This window comes from Anolis sagrei, chromosome 8 (genome assembly GCF_037176765.1).
Source record: "Anolis sagrei isolate rAnoSag1 chromosome 8, rAnoSag1.mat, whole genome shotgun sequence".
NCBI lineage: Eukaryota > Metazoa > Chordata > Lepidosauria > Squamata > Dactyloidae > Anolis > Anolis sagrei.
The window spans coordinates 28,840,859-28,855,121 of record NC_090028.1 but is presented as its reverse complement, the minus strand read 5'-3'; the positions used below and the strand labels follow the sequence as shown (position 1 = coordinate 28,855,121).

The window sequence follows — 14,263 nt, the reverse complement described above, 5'->3', positions numbered from 1 at the left end:
ATGCTCTTAAACAACTTTCCATTGCTTTGAGCAGCAGCTGAAAAGCCCTGTCGGCATCCCACTTTTTGGCAGGGAACCACTTGGGGAGAGGTTCGGGCAGCTCAATCCCTGGCTTCCATCTAAGCAGCAATGTGCCTGCCTTCCCAAATGGGTCTGAAACCGGGGGGGGGGGGATTTGCCCCTGTAGTAACCCAGCTTCAGAGGCTGCTGATGCTACATCCCAAGCCTGACCCAGTGTCCTTTGCAGTGCCAATTATGACTAGGCAAAGAAGAGGGTCTGTGAGCTCCACGGTGTTGGCAACTTCAAGGAATGCCCTTCTGCCTCACCAGGGTGCAACATACCTGGCAGGTATGCAAGAAGGTACAGGTGCTGGTGGTCCAATGGCAACATAAATACCCCCTAGACCAGGGGTCCTCAAACTAAGGCTCGGGGGCCAGATACGGCCCTCCAAGGTCATTTACCCAGCCCTCGCTCAGGGTCAACCTTAAGTCTGAAATGACTTGAAAGCACATAGCAACAGCAACAATCCTATCTCATCAGCCAAAAGCAGGCCCACACTTACCTTTTAAATAATAATTTTATATTTCTTAAAGTTGTTCTTCATTTTAATTATTGTATTGTTTTTAAGTGTTTTTTTTGCACTACTAATAAGATATGTGCAGTGTGCATAGGAATTCATTCTTTTTCTTTTCCAAATTATAATCTGGCCCTCCAACAGTTTGAGGGACTGTGACCTGGCCCTCTGTTTAAAAAGTCTGTGGACCCCTGCCCTAGACTGTGAAACGGGGAGAGTGACCTTTCCTTTGTCCTTTGGCCAGAAGGAAGGAAGGAAGAAAGAGGGCGCAAGGCTCCAGACACGGCAAAGTGAAAACTTTCAAAGTTTTATTCTCGACTGCAGCTGTGTACAGAAATATAGTTGCCAAGTATACAAATGTCCCCATAGAAGCAAAATATCTCTCTGTTTTTATTTAATATTCAACAAGTTATCACAGAATAGCTAAAAACAAATGCAAATGAGGTCCCCTCCCCCCTCCCCCCCTCCCCTTAGAACAGACTGAACATGGAGGATCAGTGCTCTGGAGAAGTCCATCGACACAACCAGGGACGCACAAAACGCACAACGGTGCCCTCGGGGGCTACATTCACATTGAAGGGTCGTGGAACGACGAGGCGGCTGCCCAGAGGCTGCTCCGGATGCTCTAGCAGCCAAATGTGGCGGAAAGGCAGAAGGAGGAACCCTTGGAGAAGCCTCAGGGCCGCCAAAGGGAGCACTTGGTCTCAAGGGCCCTGAAATAACAAAAACCCCTAAAGGTGGGCCACAAAGCACTGGCAAATGGGCAAATGGACCAGCTTCTGTGGTCCAGTGATTCACAGGGGACTAGGCAGCCAGGGCACAGAATATCTATTCCCCAATGGCAGCCCTGTTGCCAGGATGTTCTGGACCCAATCCAAAGTAGTGAATTACGACCATAAGACAAAGCCCCAGGGATGTAAGCTGAGGTTTGTGGGGCCAGAGAGAGTCCCTTCCTCTGGAAAGGCCCTGCACTTTTGGTCCTTTCCCTCTATTTTCTGAACAGGGTTGGCCCATTTTTGAAATAATTGAAAGCCTTCTCCTTAGGACCAAGGGTGTTGGTACTGTTTCAGTTCAGTCAGTGCCTTTTCTATGTTATTAGTTCTATGTGGTATAACTTAATATCTGGAAAAGACAGCACAGAAGACCTAAACTTTCTTGTCATGAAGGGGGCCTCAAAGGGTGTTAGAATAGACAGCCCAAAGGCTCCCCTGCAGACAGGGTTGGTTCAGGAGGTAGGCACATAGCCAATGGCCCAAGAGGGGAAGTGGATGGAAGTTTGTATGAAAAGGACAGGAAGCAGCTCTCAGGGGGAAGCTCTCTTGACCCTCATGGCTCCCTCAGAAGTGCCTGCCTGCCGCTGCCCTGGTGCCCAGAACCTCCTCCATTGCTGAGCTCTCCAAGGGCCAGAAGGCTTGCCAGGCTAGGGCTCGTGGCTCCCATCTGCCATAAAGGGCCTGGAGATGGGGCAGAAGCGCTTTTGTGCCTCCCTGCCTTGGCAGCCCCCTTCCCTCCTCTTTGCTTCTATGCCTTTTGCAGAATCTGCCAACTGAAAAGACACAGCATCCATTTGCCGCAGCCACCGAGCAGCCCCTCGGTTCCAAAGACATACCCATTTTGTAACCAAATTACACAATTCAAAAGTTTGCACATTTAAATATTGACCTAAAATGGACCAAGAGGAGGGAAAGAAGTAAGGAATTAAAAACTAAGCCAAGAAGTGCGAATGTTCCCCTGTTTTGCAGCAGCAGGACCATTTGCGATGGACACAAGAAATGGATCACTGGGGGAGAAGGGGCGGTTGGCTGGATCTGGCCGCAAGGCCTGGTTCAGCCAAGGATGGATTGGTCCCTGGGCCTTGGCTCCTCCCTGTCCCCCGGAAAATGGCTGTGAAACAGTTGGGGAGACAATTCAGGGAGGAAAGGCTTCCTTTTTGACACAAACGTAGAAGCCACTGATGTCTCTCTCCTCCCTTGGCCCATTCCTTGTCCATAAGCGGCCTTTGCGTATCAGCTGCTTCTCGCCTTCAACGTTGCCTTGTCAAGTTAAAAAAAATACTGGAGCAATACAGACATTATGGGACAGAGGAAAGATGCCGGCCCCTGTTCCGGATTTGTAGTGTCATTATAAATTAAAAAGCCAGCAATAAAACAGAATAAACACAAACAGTGAGTAAAAGACGGAGCCAGAGGGTTTCTTCGCCAGGTTGCGATGCCTCTTTGGCAGGGAAGCTGCCCTCGCGGCCTGCGGTCCAAATGGACGCTGCCTAACAGAAGGGCCAGAGATGGATACCACTCAGTCAGCTGCGAAAAAGGACTGAAAAATATGCTGCAAAGACGCGACAAACAAGACCCTCCCACTTTGCCCTCAATCACTAGATGCCATTTTGTGGGAGAACAGACGGTAAAAGTCACACATTCGCCACAAAAACCTGTGGCGGAGAGAATATATGTGTGTGAATAATATATATGCAAATATATATATATATATATATATTTATATAGAGTTTATATTTATGCCCATGTACTCAACTCAGTACAAGTAGCAAAATAGTTCATTGTTTCCTAAAATACAAAATAGAGCTTTCCAAAAAAATGAAACACACGATTAGATATAAACCATCCAAAACTTGAACGATTGAAAACAGTATTCAAAATTAAACGACCCAAGAGCAGGTCTCTTTCTGAAAAAAGTTCCCTTCATATCGGCAAAAGAGCCTGTACTACTGAAAACGTTACTCGATCGACAGACAGACAGACAGACGGGACAAACTACTGACTGCAAACGTCAGACTTACATTAAACGGGACGAGAACCAAAGGCCACCCTCCCAAAAGAACCCAAAGATGAGTCTACAGAGCTCAAAGGACACACACAAGGAGAGGGAAACCCAGAGAACTGCTGCACAAGGAACGGACACCGACGCAGACTGAAAAACGAACGCGATCCCCAAGGCCAAAGGGAGCTACGCAGGAAGCTGTTGTGCGACCGACAACAGCAGTGCTGGATGGGCAGGAGAGGCGAGAGGGAGGTGGAAGGGGGGTAACACCCCCTGGAGAGCACCTGAAAAGGAGGGGGCTGGGGTCGAGGGGGGGGCGTGGAACCAGCCTCATGGAGGGTGGAAGGCTTCACCTGGGCTTCCAGGGAGCCAAAGGGTGGGAAGCGGAAACCAGCTTGGCTTTTACAGACGCCTCCCATTGCACCCTGTCAGTGACCAGGAAAGCGCATGTGTGTGTCCTGGCCACTTGATGGACTCTGGACCTGCCAGTTTTGCAGGCTCCCTCTCTCAAATGTGGGGTATTTGGGTCCCAGCTTCTTCTCCTTTACTAGGCCTTGGACTCCCGCCGACCACAGCGTTCTCTGGACTCCTAGAAAGCCAGCTCAAATTATTTATAAAAGGAGACAAAGAAGTGGAATGGGGGCTTTTTGTGTGTGTCAGGAGCGACTTGAGAAACTGCAGGTTATTTCTGGTGTGAGAGAATTGGCCGTCTACAAGGACGTTGCCTAGGGGATGCCCAGATGTTTTGATGTTTTACCATCCTTTTGGGAGACTTTTCTCATGTCCCCGCATGGGGAGCTGGAGCTGACAGAGGGAGCTCATCTGCGACCTCCCTGGATTTGAACCTCCAAACTGTCAGTCTTCAGTCCTGCCGGCACAAGCGTTTAACCTATTGTACCACTGAGGGCTAAGGGGGATGGATTCATGCCCAATGTGCTAGAGAGAGTACGGGTTCCTGCGCTGAGGAAAAGTTCTCCCTCCAAAGGTATAGGGAAGCCCCTCTCCTCTGAAAAACGATGCCATTTTAATTCCCAACCCTTTCCAGAAGCTGAAGTCACATTTGTGGATTCACCATCTTCCCCACCAACCATTAAGATGAGACCCCCAAAGCCAAAGGAAACTCTCAAGTTCCATACGGCATTCACCGACCCCCCCCCTCCCCCTCCCAGTGTTATTTCACAGCTTTCCCCATTCTATTCAATCAGCAGGAGCTTCCGCTGAACAGCGGGTGAAATTCACAACAACAGTCTAAACACTTGCGTTAATTCACATTGCCTCAAGAAACCGTTTCCAATGGAAAATCACATAAATATTCAGCTGCAAATCATGGGATCAGCACGCATTTGTGAACCGGATATCTCTGTAACCAACGGATTTCAGGACCTGGGATATTATGTCATGATGTTTTGCAGTGTCCAGAGATGAGTTGCAGAGGGAGTAAAGTTGCGACCCGTCTTCTTCTCTTCCCTCGCGGCAAAGAGGATTTAGGGGACAGAGAGGGCAGCAACGCAAGGCGCCATTGCTCTTTCGCTGCTCCCCCGGCACCCTCTCCTTTTGCTCAACAGCCACTCCCCAGGCTCCAAAGGGACGCTCCTCTGCAGCAAGGAGGAAGGCTGTGCTTTCCCTTGGGTCCAGGCCATCCTTTGAAAGAGGAAGTTGGAGTCCAAATAGCCTAAATTCCAGAGTCACGGGAGCTTAAGGAGTCTGCAAATCTGACTGTCCATAGCAGGATTTCTGTAAGGAAAAGCAAAAGGGAGTATGAGACTTGTGCAGCCAGGTTTTCATTTCACTCTAAAACTTTCATTCATGCAGTGTCTCTCAACCTTCCTCATGCCGCGACCCCTTAATACAGTTCCTCATGTTGTGGTGACCTCCAACCATAACATTATTTTCATTGCTACTTCATAATTGTAATTTTGCTATTGTTATATGAATCATAATGTAAATATCCGATCTGCAGGATGTATTTTCATTCACTGGACCAAATTTGGCACAAATAACCAATACACCCAAATTTGAATACTGGTGGGGTTGGGGTGGGATTGATTTTGTCATTTGGGAGTTGTAGTTACTGGGATTTATAGTTCACCTACAATCAAAGAGCATTCTGAACTCCACCCAATGATGGAATTGAACCAACCTTGGCTCACAGAACTCCCATGACCAACAGAAAATACTGGAAGGGTTTGGTGGGCACTGATCTTGAGTTTTGGAGTTGTAGTTCACCTCCATCCAGAGAGCACTGTGGACTCAAACAATTATGAATCTAAACCAAACTTGGCACAAATATTCAATATGCCTATATGTGAACATTGGTGGAGTTTGGGGAAAATAGACCTTGACATTTGGGAGTTGTAGTTGCTGGGATTTATAGTTCAATGTATTGTCGAAGGCTTTCATGGCCGGGATCACTGGGTTGTTGTAGGTTTTTCCGGGCTATATGGCCATGTTCTGGAGGCAATTTTTCTCCTGACGTTTTGCCTGCATCTATGGCAAGCATTCTCAGAGGTAGTGAGGTCCTCACTACCTCTGAGGATGCTTGCCATAGATGCAGGTGAAACGTCAGGAGAAAAATTGCCTCCAGAACATGGCCATATAGCCCGGAAAAACCTACAACAACTCATTTATAGTTCACCTACAATCAAAGAGCATTCTGAACCCCACCAATGATAGAATTGGGGCATACTTCCCACACAGAACCTCCATGAGCAACAGAAAATACTGTGCTTTCTGATGGTTTTTAGCAACCCCCTCACGACCCCCCTCACGACCCCCCAGAGGTCCCACCCTCAGATCGAAAAATACTGTATTAATGGATAAAAGCAGATGGGGGAATATACTTCTCTCCCAATGACCCAACCCAGAGAGAGAGAGGGAGGAATGCCTTGGACTCAAATAGCTTCCTCTCACCTGGCCAGTTAGAAGGAGCCGGCCATGTTATTGTTCCCCTGATTTTGCAAGGACACCAGCAGGTCGTCGATCTTCTTCATATTCTGGTTGGAGGTCAGGGCAGAAGACAACTGGGGGCCCTCTGACATCTGCTGGGACAGGAGCGTCGTGACCGAAGGCTGCACCTCTGTGATCATCTGCTCTGACATGGCACCCGACCCAGAGGTGAGGAGCTGCCCACAGTCTATAGAGGAAGAGAAAAGACACACAGCTGGTCAAGTTTGCTCAGCGGGCGCCTTGGGCCACTCAGTCTTCAACACGTATCATGGACAAGTAGCGCTAACTAGCTAGATAATAATAGATAAGGTAGAGCCTTCAATTACGCAGGCTCTGGAGCCAAGGTTGTAATAGTAGTCCACTTTGTCAGAAATATTAAAAATTAACTAAGTATTTTAATTACAAAAATGTAATTTAAAAAATCAAGCACTGAAAGGGTTAAATGGATACAATGACTCAGCAAAAGCTGTAGTTCAATATAAGAAGGTGTGCCAGTTGCTTAGTAACACCTCAGTCTGAGAGAGCTCTCAAGTGTGAGATAAGCCTGTGTGAGAGAATGCCTCAGTGGGAGAATAGGTCAGTGGTAGTAGGCCTCACTGTGGGAGAAAGGCCTCAGAGTGTGAGGTAGGTTTTGTTATGAGAAAGCCTTGTGTGTGAAGCTCCAATGTGAAACTTGAGCTTTATTTGTGTTGTGGAAATCTTGTTTTGGTAACTAGTGCAGCCATATTATTTTGCTATAAAGAAAAACCTCCTATGGAAGAGATAACATCGGTCTGTGTGTTTTTGTTCTTTTTATGACTTTGGGCTGGGTAACGCTGCTGCCAATAAGTTAGTCTGCTGTACATTTATGGGGAGGGTCTTTTGTTATTAAGCCCACTCACCCATCACACCTTGGGTCTCTGTTTGAACAAACCTAGTTCCAATTCTGTGGAACAACTCGAAAGGCCACAAAAGTAGGGGAGGACACCCGAACATGCAGAATGCCAGTTCACTTAATGACAGCCCTGGGCTCCTCATTTATACACTTACTGTCTTGGATGCCAAAGAGGAATATCCCGGAGGTTTGCTGAGATGAAGCAGAGGAGTTCTGCAGCTGGCCAATGGCCCCACCTCCATTATGGAACAAGGCGGCCTGTTGCTGCTGTTGTTGGTGCTGCTGTTGCTGTTGTTGGTGTTGCTGGCGCTGCTCTTGTGGGGGCGAAGAGGCGCTCTGGAGGCCGGAAAAGAGTGGAGCCTGCTGCATCTCTTGCTGGCTGATGCTGTTCTGTAAGGCCGACATGGAGGAGGAGGAGATGAAGAGGGTGAGCGGTTGCTCCTGGGAGCCTGGGGAGCCCTGCACCATCTGCAGCTGTGGAGAGTTGTGGAACATGGTGGGAGGCTGTGGTGGCTGCTGTGGGGAGGCCTCGGCTTGGGACCCGCTGGGGCTGGGGCTCTGGAACTGCATGGGCTGCTGTGGCTCCTGGTTCATGGCCGCCATGGAGCTCTGCGGGTGGAAGAGGGGCTGGCCCTGTGGCGGCGGGGGCTGCTCCTGGCTGTAGTGCAGGGTTGACTGCTGCGTCTGCTCTGGTGTGGAGGAGCTGTTTTGAAGTGCCACCATTGAGTGCGAGGACTGGAACAGGGCTTCCTGTTGGTTCGGGGACACTGCCGAGGAAGGGAGGGCTCCAAGAGGCAGCTGGGATTGGAACATGCCTTGCTGGGGGGGCTGGGGGCCCTGCAAGTGGGACAGCTGCTGCTGTTGCTGCTGTTGCTGGAATGATGGTGGCGGCTGCTCAGGGCTGGCAGAGAGAGAGTTCTGGCTTGTGAAGAACTGCATGGGCTCCTCCTGTGTAACGGAGCCACCCATGGGGTTCTGGGAAAGAAACATGCTGCCAGGTTGTTGTTGCTGCTGCTGTTCCTGCACCACCGCCATGGAGGTTTGCGAGTGGAACATGGCGGTTGGCATCTGCTCCGAGGAGGCAGAGGAGGAGGCGGCAGTGTTCTGGCTGCTGAAGAGGGAGCTCGTGTTCTCCTGGGTGATGCCCTGGCCATCCCCGAGGGGGCTCTGGGAGTGGAAGAGTGGGGCCTGCGAGTGGGATGTCTGCTGCAAGAAGGGGCTTGGCTGGAGGGACATCATCTCCCCGCTTGCTTGGAAGAGGCCCCTGCTCTGCGGCGCCTGCGGAGGCTGCTGTTGGGTTGGCTGTGACACTCCACCACCCTGCATCATGTTCTCTGAGGAAGAGAAGAGGTTGACCTGCGCAGCCTGGCCCTCCCCACTGTGCTGCATTTGTACCATAGCCTGAAAGACATCACTCCGCATCTGCTTGGCTTGGTTTGAGGCCTCTCCACTTTCAGCAGAGCCAGGGGGCTGGAACAGGGCAGAGCCATTAGCATTTACTTGCTGCTGCTGCTGTTGTTGCTGCTGCTGCTGGTTTGGTGTTGCCCCTTCGTTGCCAGAAACGTTGGAGGGAGAGAACATCTCGCACTGCATCTGCATGTCTTCACTTGCTGAGAGGCTGCCCATCATGTGGGAAGCCTGCTGGTACACGGGGGACGGCTGGATGTTTCCGCTGCCTGATGAAGAAGAGGCAAATAGGTCAGCCTGCATCTGGCTGGCTGCCTGGCACAAGCCTTGCTGGATCTCCATAACCATGGCGGCGGCAGCAGCAACAGCAGAGGTCTCCATGGCTTGCTGCTGCTGCTGCTGGCTGGACAAAGAGCCCTCCGTCTGTGAGTGGACACTCTCTGTTCTGCTGGAAAGCAGGCCTTCGGCCCTTGAGTGGACTCCGTCTGGAGGGGAAAACATCCCCTGGCCCACGCCATTCTGGATCTGGCTGACCTGCTGGAAAATCTCTGCGTTGAGCTGCTCTTGAACGTCCTCGTTGTCAGGCCCCGAAAACAAGACAGACGACAGCTGCTGCTGGGCCTCCAGGACCTGCTGGACCAAGTCGACGTTCCTGCTGTTGTTGCTGGTGGCACTGGACGGAAAGGCCCCCGCCTGCAGTTGCTGGATGGTGTTCTGCAGTTGACTCACTCCACCAGCTGAGGAGAAGAGGCCAGAGGAGATCTGCTGCTGCAGTGCTTGGCCCGAATCTTGGAGCGAGGACTGCTGCTGCTGCTGGGGGACTTCTGTCAGCTGGGTCAGGGTCACCACTGTCCCGTCTGACTGGAGCACCTCCCGAGTCCCTTGGCCATCTCTTGGGGGGAAGCTGGAGGCTGCCTGCTGCAACAGGGAGTCGCTGCTCTGCAGCTGGTTGCTGGCAGAATCTGTGGAGAAGCTGCCCGGAGGGGCCATGTCCTGCGCATGGAGGGTAGGCAGCACCTCCGAAGAATAGCCCTTGGGCGGCAGGGGCTGCTTTTCGCTCTCGGGAGCCAAATGAGGTGCCGAAGAGGGGAATGAGCCGCTCCCCAGGATGCTAGACATGCTGGCCTCTAGCGCCGTTTGGGAGGGACCGGCTGCACTGGCCGCCTGAAGGGAGACATATACAGGGCAAAGAGAGCCTTTTAGCTCACAATGTCACTCCCCACTGGCAGCTCCCCAACGTTAACTTGCTGCAGCCAAAAGCACAATGGTGCCAGCCAACAGGAGAGAGAAAACACTACTTAACGCTACATCTACCACTGCCAGGAAAATGTCACTCATATATATTGCCACCGACAAACAGCAAGGTGGAAAAACTAGGATGAGTGGCACAGTGACTATGATTTCCATTCAGTTCCAAGGCTGAGCAATAGTTGCGGCTGAGTGTTGCATTAGTCGCCCCGCAAAGCCCTTAAAGGGCCACACTCCACCATCACACTTTTCCCTTGTGAAAAAACTAGCCCCAAGGTATTTAATTCATATTCTGCTTTTCTCCCAAAAAGCAGGCACCAATCCCCAGAGTCGGACACGACTAGATTTCATGTCAAGAGAAATCTTTACCTTTGCTTTCTTTCAATACGATACTCAAAGTGGGTTGCACATGAATTAACACAAGGGTATATGAGCTAAAACCAGGAATACAAAAACTGAAACACAATGGAATAGGTATCCAAAGAGCATGAAAGTATGAAAGGATACATTCATCAAGTTTTAGGGGTCCCTGGGGCATTACAAGAGGAAGCCACTTCCTGTTTGTTTCCTGTTTTTTAAAAGCCTAGGCTTGTGGTCAAAACACCCTTGTTCTCCTCTGAGGCATTAGGGATTGTTTGGGGGCAATCTCTTATTTATCCACTTGCAGGGCAAGACAAGAAACAACCTGCTTACCTTAAAGACAGGAGGGGACCTTTTTTCAGGGGCAAGCTCCATGGGAGCAGCCTCTTCACTCTTGACGGTGCCGCTGGGCCTGAGTGGAGTTATCAAGGCACTTGGGAGGAGATTGACCTTGTCCCGATTGCAGCCCCCGGGATTCACTGCAAAAACATAAACACGGAATGAAGGGCTGACCTGAAAGACAGGAAATGGCTCAAAGTGCAGGGGCCGAGAGAGTGCCAGGGGCAGTTGCCAAGGCAGGCCACCTCTCCTTCCCCCAAGAAGCAAGTCTAAAGCAGGGCCTCCTAATCTGGGTCCAGGGACATACAGGAAACACTCCACATTGGCTGCATTTAGAGGTTTGCCCCCACCGCCCATGCAAAAGGGGATAAACCATGAATAAAAGGCACCAGAAACTGGAGCCAAAGGGTTAGTTAATACGAACAAAAGCCAAACACACTTCACTGTGCCAGACAAAGACAGCCAACAGACGACTGGCAAGAATTCATGCTACTAACTGAAGAAGAGAAAGCCCCAGAGAGCAGCTGTCGACTGAGGGGTATAATGTGATGTTCAGGTGGTATTTTGTGTTTCTAGCAGGCTAGAAACTGCCGCCATGCTAAATAGTTTTCAACTGAAGGTCTGAAACTCTGCTAAATGTCTCACTTCCTTTACTATTTATGCCATTTGCACTGCAAACACTGACATCTTTCTGAATGCTTTCTGAAACAACTAGCTGGTTTTAAGAAATGACGCTGAGAGCCATGTAGTCCAACCACATTCTGCCATGCAGGAAGACACAGTAAAAGCACTCCTGAAAGATGCCCACCCAACCTCTGTTGAAAGGCCTCCAGAGAAGGAGAGTCCTCCTCCATCTCTGAGGACCTCCAAAGTACAAGAGCAATACCACTGGAAATAATTAAGTACCTTTGATTGCATCATCAAAAGAGCAAGGCTGGGTCGGGCTAGATATTTCCTGTTTCACGTTCACATTCAGAGTACTGGCTGTTGATGGAGCAAAAGATATCACTGACACTCAAAGAACGGTGGAAAAGGACATTTTCAAAGCTCAGTGTGGCCGGCCCCTGCCTATTCTTGCAGTTGCTAAAAGACTTGGGACTCCAGAGCTGGAAAGATAAGTTTTCCCCATCCATTGCTTAATGGCCAAAGATCCTACTGCTTTAGCTATTCATAAATGTGTTCTCATTAAGGACTTTCCAGCACTGATTCATTGAAATGATGAGCTCATGATCATATTCTGTGTATGCCTCCCTTCTCCCTCACTTGTTTTTGCAGTCATACTTTAAAACAAGGGTCCTCAAACTAAGGCCCGATGGCCGGATATGGCCCTCCAAGGTCATTTACCCGGCCCTCACTTAGGATCAACCTAAGTCTGAAATGACTTGAAAGCACACAACAACAACAACAACAATCTTATCTCATCAGCCAAAAGCAGGCCCACACTTCTCATTGAAATACGAATAAGTTTATACTTATTAAAATTGTTCATTTTAATTATTGTATTGTTTTTAAGTGTTTTTTGCACTACAAGTAAGATATGTGCAGTATTCATAGGAATTCATTCATGTTTTTTTCAAATTATAATCCGGCCCTCCAACAGTTTGAGGGACTTTGGCCTGGCCCTCTGTTTAAAAAGTTTGAGGACCCCTGCTTTAAAACTACAGTAAAATCTATTTTTCCTTCCCTGCCCACCCTTCTGTTTCTCGTTTTCCAAAGAAAAGAAGAATTAGTCACAAACCCCCAAGTCAGATGTGTAAACAGAGGCCTCTTCCTTCTCCTCCCTCCATCTACTCTTCTGGTTTCATAGACCCAAAGTTTCCTACTGCAGAGGCCCCAGATGAAGGAGAGCAAGATGTGCTGCCCACTAAACATCCCTGCCTCCTCCTCCAGCCTCTACTAAGACTCAATCATTGAAGCAAAGGATGGCCACAGCCCTCCTGACCGCCTTTTCCTTACATGTGTCCGGAGTGTAAGTGAATGGCTGTATGTCATGGGATCGTCCAGCATTGGTCACTACGTAGATCCCCACGGAGACAGGAGAAGTTATCTTCTGGTCATGATATGGGGGCGCTTTCACAATCAGATGGTTCTGAAACCAAAAAAGGAATTCAGCCGATTGAAAGACTTTACCAACAATTAGCGCCGCAAGAACAATTCATAACACACACAGCTGTTAGAAAAGGGTTTTTATGCTTGTATTTTGATGCACTTCCTGAAAGAGCAAAATGTCAGTAATATTAAAAATTAACTAGGTGTTTTTAATTACAAAAATGTGATTCAAGAACTGAAAAGGTTAAATGGATGCAATGACTCAGCAAAAGCTGCAGTCCAATATAAGCAGGAATTCCTGTAGTTTAGAAACCCTCAGTGTTAGTAGGTTTCTGTATTAGAAGGTATCTGTGTGAGAGAAGGCCTCAGTGTAAGTTCACCTCAGGGTAAGAGAGGCCTCAGTGGGAGAAAAGCCTCAGTGTGAGGTATTCCTCAGTGTTAGTAGGTCTCGTATGTGGAACTTCAGTGTGAAGGCTGCTGTGTGTAAAGCTACTGTGTGAAGCTCCTGTGTAAGGTCGGTGTGAGAAGAGCCTCTGTGAGAGCGAAGCTGTTTATCTGCATGAGAAAGAAGCCCAGCGTGGAATTAAAGAAGGAAGTATAAAGAACTTTATTTGTGTTATGGAAACCTTGTTCTTGAAATAGTGCAACCATATTATTTTACTACAAAGAAAAGCCTCCAAAGAAAGAGATAACATTGGTCTGTGTCTTTTTGTTCTTTTTATTACTTTGGCCTACTGATGCTGAGACGCGCTGCTGCTAATAAGTTGCTCTGTATACATTCATGGAGAGGATTTTTTATTAATAAGCCCACTCGCCCAACAAGAATTATGGGCCCAGTATAGCCAATACCTGATGAAATAGTTCCATATCGATTTCTGCTTCTGCTTTCCAAGAGTTGTCATCTGTTTGAAAACCAAAGAGAGGCTCATTACTGTACATCCTGGGCCACCTTTATGGATGCGATCCCTTGGGCTCCCCCCGTCCGGCTCCACTTGCTCTCATCTCTTAATGTGCAGCACACACAGCATGGGCACTCACCAGATGTGTTCTCTTGGAAGATGACTTTAGTTCCCTTCAAGAAGTTCTTGCCAATCAGAAAAACTTCCTCTTCTCCCTTCACGGAACAGCTGTGCAAGCTCTTCTTTAGGATCTCTGGGACCCCTGCCGGCTGAGCTACAGAGTGAAACAGAATGAAGACGCTCTTCAATGGAAAACATGTATGTTGCTGACCATCTTTCCAGAGGTCTCCCTAATGAACTGGGCAAAGCACACTCTCTGTTTGTTTGGTTCTTTTTAATGCCCCTGCCTTCCCTTCTTCTGAGTGAAGCACAGCAGCACATAGCTGTAACCTCTGAGAAAAGGAGTTGGTCATCTCCCTCACAATTAAGCAAGACTACAAGGAACTGGTACCAATCTTCAGCTTCACAAATGAGCCTAACGTCAGGAGTCTTCAAAGTAAACCAACATTGTTTTATATGTGCTGAAAAGTCCTGAAAAATCGTTCTTACGAAAAGGCTGGCCCCCTTGGCTGGATACCCAAAAGCAAGCCTCACAGGGCTTTGTGTCCTGGCAAATCCCCAAATGTATAAACTAGCTCAAACAAACCATATTATAATCTTACATAGGAGGAAGAGAGGAATAATTTGCTATCTTAAGTACAATACAGGTGAAGAAAGAAGTTTCCTCCAGT

The 14,263-nt window shown here is 48.8% G+C and overlaps 1 protein-coding gene across 5 annotated transcripts in view; it reads right to left on the bottom strand.

The window, feature by feature from the left end:
* Nucleotides 1-866: 866 nt before the first annotated feature.
* Nucleotides 867-14,263, bottom strand: part of NFAT5 (nuclear factor of activated T cells 5) — a 46,379-nt gene continuing 32,982 nt past the window's right edge. For 4 of the 5 annotated variants that reach the window (XM_060788364.2, XM_060788374.2, XM_060788372.2 and 1 more), the window contains 8 exons: nucleotides 13,612-13,746; nucleotides 13,423-13,475; nucleotides 12,481-12,613; nucleotides 11,431-11,508; nucleotides 10,519-10,664; nucleotides 7,326-9,741; nucleotides 6,261-6,483; nucleotides 867-5,084 (listed from right to left, as the gene is read on the bottom strand). In XM_060788364.2, the coding sequence (XP_060644347.2) occupies nucleotides 6,269-6,483; nucleotides 7,326-9,741; nucleotides 10,519-10,664; nucleotides 11,431-11,508; nucleotides 12,481-12,613; nucleotides 13,423-13,475; nucleotides 13,612-13,746 (3,176 nt within the window). In that variant the 3' untranslated portion in view covers nucleotides 867-5,084; nucleotides 6,261-6,268. The remainder of the gene's footprint in view (nucleotides 5,085-6,260; nucleotides 6,484-7,325; nucleotides 9,742-10,518; nucleotides 10,665-11,430; nucleotides 11,509-12,480; nucleotides 12,614-13,422; nucleotides 13,476-13,611; nucleotides 13,747-14,263) is intronic. The other variant, XM_060788365.2, reaches the window with a different exon arrangement.